This window comes from Nesoenas mayeri, assembly GCF_963082525.1.
Source record: "Nesoenas mayeri genome assembly, chromosome: 10".
Lineage (NCBI taxonomy): Eukaryota > Metazoa > Chordata > Aves > Columbiformes > Columbidae > Nesoenas > Nesoenas mayeri.
In genome coordinates, this window is record NC_137560.1 from 12,756,472 (window position 1) to 12,770,131 (window position 13,660).

The following is a 13,660-nucleotide window of genomic DNA, read 5'->3' on the forward strand; positions in this document are numbered from 1 at the left end:
CATTTTCTTTGTTGTATTTCATTTCTACATTGAGCTAAAATCCACAGCACATACCGGGAAAAAGTCATGCATTCAGCAAAGGACAAACAAAATACTTTCAGATAGTTGCCCATTGGACAAGTGGTATCGCTCTAAAAAGCCTATTTCTCAAAACTTCGATGCAAAGAAGGAGGTTAATTGCACAATAGAAAACCTGAAGCTGTACTGATAGGTGGTCCAGAGAAGCTAATTGAGAGAACAGGTGAAGAGTGAGCAGGTATAAACAGCCAGAATTAGCCAACTGTGGAATTTATTTTTGATTCCTACAGCTGATAACCTTGAATCATCTCTCTCAGGTTGCCAGCAGCATGAACCAAAGATAAATTTCACTACTCAGGGGGTCAGCCACATGAATGAGGGTACAATATGTAAGTGCATATTGTGTCAAATGCAATGAAGTGTTCTAAATAAATCAGAGCATACAAAGAGTTGAAGATCTGGAAAACTATATGTTTTAACTACAGAGAAGATGGGAGAGACAAGCAGGAGTGGGGGAAACTGTCTGTGCCAAGAAAAGGTGACTGAGGCTGAGGACCTTCACTGCTGGGCAGCAGCAAGAGATTCAGCAGATTACACTGCAGACTGAGGAAATGTTAAGATATTTTTCAAATAGCGGGGCCCCAAATACTGCAGCTTTGTAAACTTAGAAAGTGTTGATAAAAAACCCTCACAGGAAATAAAAATATTTCATTGTGTTTTTATTCATATGAATAGCCTATTAATTAGCTCTTCCTAGTTACCACACTTCTCTTTACATACTTACAAACTAACATTAATATAAAGCAGAGTTATCTTGTCATAGTGAGAGCTCAGATGATCAGAGAAAGCAATGACCATGCATGAATGACTCTCAGGAATAAACTATTATCATGAGTGAAAGGAATAAGGTGAAATAGAAAGAATACCCTTTTTCCCCTCGGGTAGAATAGGTCTAGCTGCACTATTTCCATAACAAAAGATTGAATTTGTCTAAACCATTCTGAAGAAGCTATGTGATCCGACTTATTTAGCAATGTGTCCATCAGTTTTGCTGTCAGATTGGTATTTCTTTTTTTTTTTTTTTTTAGCATTTATAGCCCAACCAGATTAAATAGAAAAAAAGAAAACCCCACACACTAGCAAAGGACTCCATAGAGAATATAAATGCTGCACAATAAAACAGGAGCAGAAATAAGGAAAGCTTCAGTTAAAATAATTAATCTGTCTGTGATATGTCAGAGTTTAATCATATATAGAGGGAAAGAAAGAGCAGATTTCTTCCTTTTTTATGAGCAAAGATACATGTGTTTTTAGTACTTTAATTAGCTGTGTACTTTAATTACTGACACAGAAATCCTTATTTCATTTTTCTGTTTCCTGTCACAAAGATCTCTGGAAAATACTGCATAGAGGAGTTATTTTATCTTCTTTAAAACTGTGACATTAACCATGTTGTTATTTAATAATAATAAAAAAATCTCATAAATTCTACTTTGCACCAGTGGATACACTGTTTGCACATGGAGATCTTAAATGCTCTCTCCCTTTGCCTCAGTGTAAATCCTGTTCCTTTTGTTTGTTGGAGCTAAGCTGAATATAAGGCCTTCTGGGATGCTCAGAAATTACAATGTGCTTTTATAATTATTCTTAGTAAATTAATACAGAAGCTTAATTAAATACTGTATGTGGTATGTAAATATTTTTAAAAGCAAATCAGATAGGGAATATGGTGGTACTAGAACCTCCAGATCTAGGCTTAATTCAGTAATTTAAATTATAAGTTTTAAACAGCAGTCTCCTTGATCCTGTTCTCATCAGTGTCAGAAAATCTAGAGATTACCAGTCACAAACTACACTGAGCGTGTTTTCTACATACTGTAGGAATAGGCTGCGTCTGATAGGAATGAACAATAATTTTGGATTAATAGACTGTAAAATCAAAATGCAAATAGAAAGATTTGACTGAGCACTAGTTAGAAAAATATTTTTTATCATTAGCTGAGCAGTTGAACTGAAAATAAAACTGCCATTTCTGAAAGCAGGTGAAAAATCATTGGAAAGTTCTCCATGTCCTGTGATATGAATTGCTTACCCAAATATTTCTGTTTCATTGCAAGTACCTATGTGAAATACCTCTTATTAGATTTGCACTTTCACATATATTTCTGCAGTTTACTTTTATCTGCATTGTACGCTACTTCAGTATGGCATAGGGAAATATTTATTTGTGTCACAGCTTTGAATAACGTTGTTTTAATGGACTAAACTTATTTTGAGTCTTATGTGACCCAACTAACCTCGAGCAACTGGTCCTGTGTGCAAAATCTCGTGTTTGATTTCCAGAGCTTTATTAATCACTGATTCTGTTTAAAATCTTTGAAAACAATCATGTGATAAAATTATGTTGCTCTTGTATTTGTGAACTGAAAGAGATGTTAAGAAAGATTACAGTTCTTGGACACTGTTGACCATTTCATTCATCTGTCCACAGTTGTGTATGAAAATGTCCTCCTGGTTGTATATTGTGTGTACTACTCACAACTTATTCAAGTCAATCAGTTGCTTTTGATTTTAATGCTCTAGCATTCAATATATATTAGCATGTAGATGGTTTATGGCAACTCACAAATAAGCTATCAATCAGCCAACACAGACCAAGCATCAGCAAAGCCCTGCCGAAGACCATGCATCCCCATATCAGTTGGTGAGTGCACCAGTGTGCTGGTCCAGTGACTAAATCCTGCTAAACAGAAAAAAGAGAGAATATAGAGGCTGAATTAGCTTTGGGTTATCATACAACCTGTACAGCTGCTAGGCAATTATGCTGCAGCCTGGGGGTATATTCCACTTCCCTGAAGCCTCCACTGATTTCTTCTACTTGAAGCTGATTCACTCAGGCTTTGCGTGTGGTAAACAGTCAGCTCTGACAGTGTTGCAGTGAATTAACTGCTGATGAACACAAACGTATGTATCATACAATTACCCGTGTGTATTTGGCTTTGTTCTCAACCAGCTTTATATCTGCAGAACTTTATGGCCACTGCTAAAGATAAAATAGGCCTTCAGCATCAAAGTTTTCCATCAATGAGCTGTCAAAAGCAATACTAAGTCAACTGTGTTTCGGTGATGTTTAAATGATATTTAACAGAGAACATCCAACAATCCAGAAACTGGTTTATGATGGTACCTTTTGTTCTGGCGCAGAACCTCTGAGCCCTTTCTCCAGTTAATAACTGCTCTGGGAGAAGCACTCGGTTTACAACCAATTGTAACTTCACCTCCAACTTGAACAACAGACATTTTTTTCACAGGATTTTTGGAAAAATCAGGTGCTGCAGCTAAAAATAGAAAAGAAAAAAGAAGAGTAGAATAGAATGCAGCTGAGAAGTTACTAAATTAACTCTCTAAATTCTTCTCTTCAAGTTACATGGTAGGTGAGTCTAATAATTGCTTTGCTTTTGAGGTTCCTGCAAAAGTAGATATATCAAACATGAAAAATGTATTTAAGTACCAAAGAATGGAATTAATTGTATCTTATTCATGCTGTTTCTAAACTGTCTACCTAGGAACTGTCTACTCTGACAATATTTCCCTTGAATTATCTGCAGACTGGGAGAACAGTTTTATCTGCAATGAAGAACTGAGATTCCTAAGCAGAGCTATGTCAGCAGGATAGACATCACAATCCTGATCCCAGTCACATGTATTCTTCTGTAGAGTTTAGAGTATTCAATCACAAATACAGTTTTTCAATGACTTTCTGTTCATGAACACCGTTTTCTGAAAATGTGTTTATTTGTCCAGTAATTTATGTCAAAATTCGTTCTTGAAGAAGGAAAAAACTCAAGTTCTGTACAACAGCTAGGTGCTCTTAAAGTCTGTGTTTTCCTGGTTTTACTTTAGCTGTCGAACAAACTTTATATTTGGATATGTATATCAAAATGTGGAGGGGGTTTGGTAGATAAAGACTTCGTTGATGAATTAGTCTGGCTCAAAGGAATCTTAAGGCCACTCCGGGAAGCTGAGAACAGAATCTGCTGTGAGAAAGAGGGGCGTTCCACAATCATCGGGGTCCTGGCGTGGCGTGAATCATCGGACGTATCATCAGTGAGACTCCAGCACACGGACAGCCCACGATACTCATTTAACGAATCCATGCTTGGAGCGTGGACGCGTGATTAGAATATAGTTACGTATATAAGGAGACTTGTTTCTGTAATAAATAGCTTAGCGTGATTTACATTGAATCGACTTGTTTTGCTGAGTCCTTATTTCGCTCCAACACCAAAATACTTCTAATGATATATAAACAAATTCCGTTGTATATGCATCTCTGGTACACAATAATGGGATTACTTGCTATATGTTATTAATATTTGTTTTTATGGACATATTTGCCATGTGCTCTTTTTTTAATAGTTAAAACTATTTTTCCCACTTTCTGAAATGACTTTAAGAAAATGCAGAATAGCTATTAAAAACTCAAAATACTAATTTGGAAACAGCATTCATTAAACTTCTGTGTATAAAAAGACCACACATGGGATTAGATTTTTTCCCCAAAACCAGTCATGAAATTAAAGAAAACAAAACAAAACAAACAAATAAACAAAACCTCAAATAAACAACAGCAACAACCAAACCAAAACTAAATAAAACAAAAAAAAAACCCCACAAACCAGAACCTAAATACAAAACCAAACCATTCATACATGGGAGATGAAGAGCAAGCAGCGAAGCAGCCAGGTGGAATTTAATCTACTCATTTCTTAATTTCAATTTTTTTGAATGAGTGTCCTGTTGTACTAAGTACCTGCTCATTCTAGTGACATTTACTCACCTACCACTCGCAGCTCAGCATTGGCATAAATAGTACCGTACTTATTTTCTGCCACGCACTGATAGAGGCCAGAGTCTGACATATTCAACGTAGGTATGATAAGAGTTCCATTTTCTATTTGAATTCTTTCCTGATAATAGAAAAAACAAGCAAAAAAAAAAAAAAATTAACAGAGCCAATGAGTGCACAATCCCAATGTTTTTGGTATCATACTGATGCACCTGATCATAATTCAGAAGCAGAATTGTATTTTATTAGAAGCAACGTGAATGAATACATCAGAAATATGATGTATACATCAACTATATGATGGTGGTTATGTTTTCAGACCTCTTACTTTTCAAACTTTTCAAGAACTCCAGGCAAATCTTGCAGAACCATTGCCTTAGGCAGGTTTGCCCAGATGCTCCAGCTGTGACATGTGTTTCTCTGCATTGCTGAACTGTGAATCTGTGGGTATGCTTCATCATGAAGCAGATGCAGAAGAAGCCACTGCAGGGCAGGAACGGCTGCTCCACGCTGGGAGCCCGGAGCATCTTCCATGCAGCTCCTGAGGAGCAGCATCTACAGCCCTGTCTGGGGGCACGGTGAAGCATGCCCTACCCGCCTCGTTTGATTAGATGAATCTCATGATGATAATCTAAGATGATCAGAAAAGCTCCACAGGAGAAAGAGGTGCTCAAATAATGGAAACATTTCACATGTCATTAGATTACAAGTCACAGAAAAATGATCCACTGAAAAAGCTCTACTGGAAGTCAACACTTGGACATTCCTATTGGAAACCCACAGGTGGATGTTCAGATCAGAGGGAGAGCATGCTCCTCATGGCTTGCATTTCTATAAACACTAAGTTTCTTTGGTGCAATTTTGCTGAAATACAGGAAACCACACAGTAGATAAATTTGAATCAGAGCTTGAGTTTTGGTGTATTAAAAGGAGGTTTATTTGCTCTGTTTTGGAAAATAGACAAAAGCCTGTTTCATGCTACAAGCATAACTTAAAGCTAAATATTTTGTGATTTTACAATTACTAGCCTCCAGAGACAATAATAGCTTCACTGCAAAGTGTAACACTGAGAAGGAGAATATGTTCGCTAAAACAGATCAGTGTGTAAGAAACCCACAACAGGGAATATAAATTCCATCACCAAATATAACTCTGAAATAACAAATATTCTTATTATTATGCAGCTATTTTAGCCTGGCTCTGCTGCTTCTGGAGCAGTAATGGGAGCACACATTGTTAGAGTACTCAGTACAGTTTTTGCCAAACAGCTACAAGAATCTAAACTGTGTTTGTGAACCACTGGATGTATATAACCTAGCTTGCCACAGATAAGCCAGTTACACAGCCTGTTGAGGGATTTCTCTTGTGGTGTTTGCAGAGGGGAAAGAGCCACCTATTAACCCATGGAGCTCTATTTTTCCAATACTCTGGCTTTTCCTTGGAGGTTTCCCAACCAAGAACTGATCCAGCCCAACCTTGTTGCAAATTTGATGAAAGCACAGGCTGTGGCCGTATGGTTGGTATATCACAAAGTAATTAACAACATTACATTTCTTATCCACTGTTATGGGTTTTTTTTGAGGCTCTCGCTACATATATCTTTTTTTGCGTACTTAGTTTTAACTTCAGGCTGTTTGCTATTCTCTTGAAGCATTCTATTTTTACAAATATTCTTTGAATGTAAAAGCCCCTTCTGAAGCAACACTTGTGTTTCATACACATGCTGAATTCCCCATCATTCTCTGCTGCCTCTTTTGAGCTATGCAGACAAAGAGAAGAATAAAGCACATCATGTACACAAGCAGGAATAATGCAGGGTTGACCAACTAAGTGGTCAGCAGAAAGGTTTGACAAAGAGTAGACAATACCCTCAGAATCAGCCCCAAGGTGGAAAGTGTCTGGAAGGTATTCTTCCTGTGATATTTCCAACAAGCAGGGTGCTGTGACAGGCTGAATATTTTATTACACCTCCCTTGTACTTTCACCTCTAAACTATCCATTTTGTCCATTGAGCAATAACATTCAGCATTTTGTTGCCTGAAGTATTTCATTTACAATACACTGTAAGTACTGTGAAAACATTGGTTGAAAATGTGTCTATAGAGTGTTTTATTCTTTTTTATTGACATGATGCAATTGAAGAGTGACAGATTCTAAATATCGCTGTCTTCAAAGAGAGAGAAACTACATAATCTTGCCTAGGAAGAGGTGACAATGAGTGGAATGATGAGGTTCAGAATAAGTGCAATCCAAGTAAATTTTGGCTACCTTTCTCAGATGCTAGTTGGGCTCTGTTTAGGACTCTGTTTAGCAGAAAATCAAATGGAAGATTTGACCCTCCTCTAATTGCTTCAAATAAGTGGTGCTAAGTCAAACAAGTGCTGGTTCTGCAACCCAGCAGGTGCTAATTTGTCCCATATGTTTTGGAAATTATTCTGTATCTGTTCTTGCTAGATAGAAATTAATCACAGTGTTTTTTATTCCAAGTAAAAATGCATTACATATGGGCCACACCATTTTATGCCCAATAGATGCTGAATAGTTGCTTAATAAAACAGGAAAACCTGGCCTCAGAAGAATGCAGCAGAGTCTCTTGCTGCAGAAGTCATTCTTCATGAGGTTGCCAACAAGTGAAGATTGGAAGATGGATGTGCCAAAGCTTGGCCACCATAGAAGTATAATTATACTGCCTGGAAAGAGAGAAAGCTGGGTTCCGAAAGACCTATCTACATAAGTATCTGATCGGGTTTCTTAAATGTTTGAGCTCCAATTGATTTCCCCTTTCCTCCTGCACTCCTACTACTTCACTACTTTTCACTAGGTCCTTCTTTTTCCTTCGAGTTTTTTCACTTATTCACCTTTTCCTTGAAATTTCATATGGGTTTTTTTTCAGTCTATTATTCCTCCACATGGATCCAGAAAACATTAACCTCCATATTATCTGATTTTCATAGCAGACTGATTAATTCAATTAAAGGATTAACATAAGAATGGCCATACTGCATGAGACTATACGTCCATCCAGCCTGCAGATCAAGAACAGAAACAGAAGAAAAGTGAAACTTAGCAGGCAGATCAGTTTGCAATTCCAGCTCTGAAATTCTCTTCCACCAACACTCAATTGGCATCCTACCAGTTTCCTACCAGTGTTTAGTGTTTCTGGACAGACCCTTCTTTCCCTAACTTTAATTGTTATTTTTAAACACATCCTTACCTACTGTCATATCCTGTAGCAATTATCTGTAAGATAAATCATATGAAGAAATTGGTGTGTATATATATATGTATAAACTGGCAATATCATACAGTTTCAATAAAGATGAATTCCAAGAACGAAGGCTTTCAGTTGCAAAGAATTTGTGCTATTGTTTGTTTTGATATGTTAAGCTTTAATAAAATTTCTAAATAAAAAAAAAAATCTAAAAAAAAAAAAAGTATGAACAAGAAAGCAATCAAGATGACTGGTACCTTGGAACCTTACCTCTGATGTGAGTGGCTGACCATTTTTTAACCAACTGTAGGAAGGCGTTGGTTTTCCTCTTGCCTTACACTCCCAAAATAAATTGTCATAGAGAGACAGAAAGGCATTTTGTATTTTTTTTTCCCATTCCGGGAGTGCTGAAAAGAATATGCAAACCATTTTAATCAGGAGAAAAATGATTTCGCTGGAAGTATGTTGCCATTAATTAATGAACTGAGTAAGGCTAATTAGTATTTGTCCAACACTTTCTTATTATATTGCAAGTGAATTCTTTACAATTCCCTGGAATTAAACTTCAGGACTAACTTGGGAAAATGTTAGAAATCTAGTGGCTACTGCACAGGAAGTTCAATTCAGATATTATTTATTCTAAGGCCAGAATTTGAAGAGGCAGTGATTTTAGATGCCTAAAATTCTGGGCACACTCTCTGAAAGCATTGAGACCCCCGCTTTCTAAAAAACAGTCCTCCTCTCAGCGTACTTGGATCTGTGTACCAGAAATAGAAATATCAAAATCATTATTCAGTAGCTAATGAAAATTATGGACTGTAAATACTATCTCTCTGTTTTACCCACATACCTGAGGCCATGGGTTCAGACCATGGGTTCTTTGGTTGTAATTTACAACACAAATACTGCACAAAGGAATCAGGGCTACGCAGATTAGCCTAACGCCATGTGAATACTTGTAGCACATTGACATAAATTCATTGTGGTGTAAAAACAGAATGTGTAAGAATCACATACAAGCTCTGTAAATGTTTGACTAAGTACTCAAGGACTGAGCTGAGCAGGAATTAGCTTGAGACAGGCTGACATTCACAATAGTTGTCAATTCATAGGTGAATATGAGACCTAGGGAGAACAACTAACACCCACCTAACTTTGGGATAGATTAAAGCCCTCTGCCTCTAGCATAATTGTGTGGTGTCTTAATATCCTGTGAAACATTTTTGGCCAGGTTATTATATCATAATGCTGAGGTTTCCATATGCATAGAAATATATATACACACACGCAATATATTTAGTTCTTACATAGAGAAAATTAGTTTTAGGAAGACAATAGCTATCCCTTGAGACTAGCAGAAAAAGCTACTAAAATGACTGCCTCTAGAGCGTGACCCTGGGGTAGCTCACAACTGTACCTAAGTACCCTAAGATTGTTCAACACTAGATAACACTATGTCAACAACCCACTTCACAGAATGGAAAACTATCTGGGATACAGCTCACCATGCTGAAAAGTGATTCTAATTACATGTCATTTTTACTGCTCGCAGATCCTAAGGCATGAGATCTGGATATCACAGCAGACAGTGTCCAGGAAAGAAATCCTATTTCCTAGAGACGAGCTGACTACGGAGTAGAAGCACAACAGCACAAAAATTAAGCAAAAGGAAGTCAATTACATAGCTAATACACCAGCCCACTCCTAATATGATACAAAAAAACCCGCCAACTTGTTCAAAAGCTTTATGAGTGCTGTTTATATACTTCACTATGAACAGCTATTAATTAATTTACAAAGCACATTTAAGAAGCACATTGTTTTAGATTGTATTAACTGATCATAATTCTGTAATTGCCTATGCTGTTATCAATCATGTCCAGGTAATCTACTGAACTTAATTTTAATGGAACTGCTTGATTGATGTTCTGCAAAAATTAGTGAGCAATGAGAACAAAAATAACCCCCTAAAAGCAAAGAAATAATCAAATATTCAAAACAGCGGCAGACTGCTCTGTTCCTGGCATAGATCTTGATATTAGCCATGGCTGCAGGAGACTGGTAGCTTATCAGCAAAGCCTGCATCTCTTCATTAGAAGAGATTTACTAAAAAAAAAAAAAAGACAACAGCAAAACACAACACCAATACACAAAAACCCAATATCTAATGTGTCTAGGTCTTCTCAACAGATGTTAATTGTAGGCTCAGTCTAGCCCTCTATACTTTTTTCCTGTTACATTTGTTTTTTCCTTTTCTTTTGAAAGATTTATGAGGCGAAGAAAAGATCTCCCTTCTCATTCATGTCAAAATGTGTTGCTTTCCCTGGGTATTAACAATGGGACTATAGGGCACATAACTCACCTTGGCTATGAGGGACCATCATGTGTGACTTGAATCACAGGAAATTAATGCATGCAGGAAGGGAAAAGGAAAGTGAGAACAGTTTCACAGAAATATTATTCCCCACTTTTAGTCAAGGAGGAAGGAGAGGGAGGCAGTGGAATGAGTTTCCTCTGCTTTGCCCTCATCTGTTTAAGGAGCATTATAGTTCAGCTAGAAGAGGAGGTGAAATAATCTTTCTTACACTCACATGAAACAAACCCTCATGAATAGTTCCCTGAGCTGCATCTGGGGCAGCACAGTTTTATGCTGCTGTGAGCTATTGAGAGTAAATCTTTTTGCCTGCCCTTAATGTTTCATGTAAATGTACCAGGGATTTCTTTCTGCCTCATATTAACCTTTACAACTTCATCATGGCACAGCCCACATTTTCAATCTGAGTTTTAATGCAAAATATCTTTATTTGCTGAGGATGTAATTCAGTGAAGGTCACTGCAGACCTCCAATCATTTTTTAATAAGCTTAACCTCAACTACATTTTTTATCTCCAGTAAGGGGCTAATAGACTTAATCTACAAAATACATCTGAACACGATCTCGCTCTGTTTAAAAAAAAAAAAAAAAAAAAAAAAAAGAAGAAATGAATCGATCTGCTTACCATAGACAAATAATTGACCTCTTGCAATGTTTCTTCCTCGAATGTTTCCTGCAATACACTCATAAGAGCCTTCATCTTCCTGCTGAACATCTGGGATTTCAAGAACTCCTTTGGTTTTGTTGTGTTCAATTTTCTTTGCCAATGAGTTTCCATCAGACCTTTTCCAGCTAATACTAGGGACAGGACTAAATAATTTTATTTCATTAGAGAAAAAGAAAGAGTATTTGCTATAGCAGAGAAAAGATACCGTGAAATCATTTCACAAGAGTAATAATTTTTTTAAAAAGCATTTCTGTTTCTAAGTGTGACAAACAGAGGTTCATAAGACTTAGATTTTATAACCTGCCCAATTTAGGGGCAAAAGTCCAACGGTGGTTGACGTTCCCAGTCAATTCTATGATTGCTTCTTAGGCCAATTTTGATTTTTCCCCAGTCACTCCTACTTAAGGCTCAAACTTGCTTTTAAACATGGTAACACTGAAGGAATGACTTTGGAAGTCCAAATAAAGACCGTAGAAGCACTGAATTATTGACTGGCTTTCAGAGCAAACAAACTCCCTGTAGCTTTAGAGGTATTTTCACACCTCAAAATAGGAAATATTGGACAAGAATTCAAAGGGCCTAAAAATACCAATAAATCTAGATGTAAAAAATGGGACCCAGGGTAGAGGAGAGCAGACAGACAGTAGAGCGAGGAAATGGAAAACATGAGACATTGAGGCTGAAAGGAGATAGAGACAAAAGAAAATATTTCTTTTTTCATGATTTTGTAGCTTTCTACCATTTTCAGTTATATTTGGATCAATGTACTCTATACAATAAAAAAATTGTCAAGTGTGAAGACAGCTAAAAATACTTCTTGGATTTCTGGTAATATCACAAACCACACAAGCCTCACTTTCATGATCTATTATGTCACCAAAACACTTTTAAATATTAATAGTCTTGGATTTCACAGTTACTTTCTGTTTCTGCCATCTAAAGTAAGCTGCTTTTTCTAAGTAGATGAGCAGTTATGTTTTTGAACAGCTTTTTACAGACGCTTTGGCTAAATGCTGACTTCTTTTCCATTGGAAGTAACATCAACAGCAAACAGTCAGTACTGAACTTGAAAACATAACTTTCATTGAAATTAGAAGTGCACACTTCCCTTGTCTGTCAGTCCCCAAGGTCTTCAGCCTGTAGTGCTGACTTACAAAGTATTTATTCATTTTTAGCACAGGTTACAACTGCTCATCCCTTAATTTTTTTAGGTCCCTGGTTCTAATCCTTGTTTATTGACCAGAGAAATCAAGTCACAAATACAGAATGGACAAATTACTAAACACAGGTAAATATTGGCCTAATTTCTGCCTTTTGAATCCGTGTGGCTATGACGTTTGCAAGTTCACCTAACGTCAGAAGATCCAGAACCTGGGAGAAGTGTGAGTACTCAACAAATTAAGTGGATTGAACAGCTGGGCAGGTGTTAACAGGGTAACTACAAATGTAAAATCAACAGAAATAGCCTATGTATAGGACAGTTTACAGCTAGACCACTCTAACATACAATGAATAACAATCCCATAAATTTGCGTAGTTCTGCATTTAAGCTTGAAAGATAGGACAGGTGCACTGGAATTCTGTCAATGTTTTCCTCATACTGGTGGGAGTTCAGCTGGGTAAGACAGCCTCCAAGATGTCCTTCCCCTGCTCTGTAAAACAGAAAATCATAGTCTGGAGACCACAAATTTAGTAGAAGGATCTCCAAGAGCTATTTAAGCGTCATAATAATTTCTGTAGCCTTACATTTTCCACTAGAATCAAACTGCCTGTGAAAATAGTTTGGAACTACAAGCAATTTGCTCCTAATTTTGTTGTTAGTTCTGCAACGGTATGTGTGTGTGTGTATATATATATATATATATATATATATATATATGGATAACTCATATGTACATACAGACACAAGTTCTGACTCTTACACGACCCCTCCAATATATCTGAACAGTATATTATGAACAAAGTTGGGACATGTCAGAGATCATTAACCAGTGAAACAGTTAGAAAGAACAAATGAGATTTTATTATTCTGTTTCCCATTTTGAACCTATATAGTCATTTAAATTCAAAATCTTTCTGGATACCAGTAGTTGTCATCACCACCTTTATTAATTGCCGTTCACTGTGAGACCAAAACCTATTTCAGATGCAAACTTGTTTATTATTATTCCTTACTAGGATTTTTAAAAGGGCCCATCTGTTTTTCTCCAATGCATTGGTTGGTCTGTTAAAAGGAGCTGTCTTCTCCACAAATCTGGCATGATGCCATTCACACAGAATTTCTGTAAACAAAGTTACTTTTAGTTACTTAAAAGAAATGTAGCTCTAGTGCAGAATAAGCCTGTCCCGCAATTGCCATGTTCTAGTCGGGAAAACAGCCAGAGGTATATTTCAGTCTTGCAGTAGATTGATATAGACTGTTAACGACACAAAGGAAAGCATGGATGGCTTTTAAAATGCTATTGCATATTAAAAAGTGGGTGAATAGTTTCTGTATAACAGAAGCATGCAGTGCATTGAATGCCAGAAGCATTTAACTAC

The 13,660-nt window shown here is 36.8% G+C and overlaps 1 protein-coding gene across 1 annotated transcript in view; it reads right to left on the reverse strand.

Annotated features, from left to right (window-relative positions):
* The window catches only part of CNTN6 (contactin 6), a gene marked incomplete at both ends in the record, with an annotated part of 113,624 nt that overhangs the window by 34,213 nt on the left and 65,751 nt on the right, over window positions 1–13,660 (reverse strand). Inside the window, 4 exons of the mRNA XM_080350247.1 lie at window positions 3,206–3,356; window positions 4,859–4,988; window positions 8,349–8,485; window positions 11,078–11,262. Coding sequence (XP_080206373.1) covers window positions 3,206–3,356; window positions 4,859–4,988; window positions 8,349–8,485; window positions 11,078–11,262 — 603 coding nt within the window. The remainder of the gene's footprint in view (window positions 1–3,205; window positions 3,357–4,858; window positions 4,989–8,348; window positions 8,486–11,077; window positions 11,263–13,660) is intronic.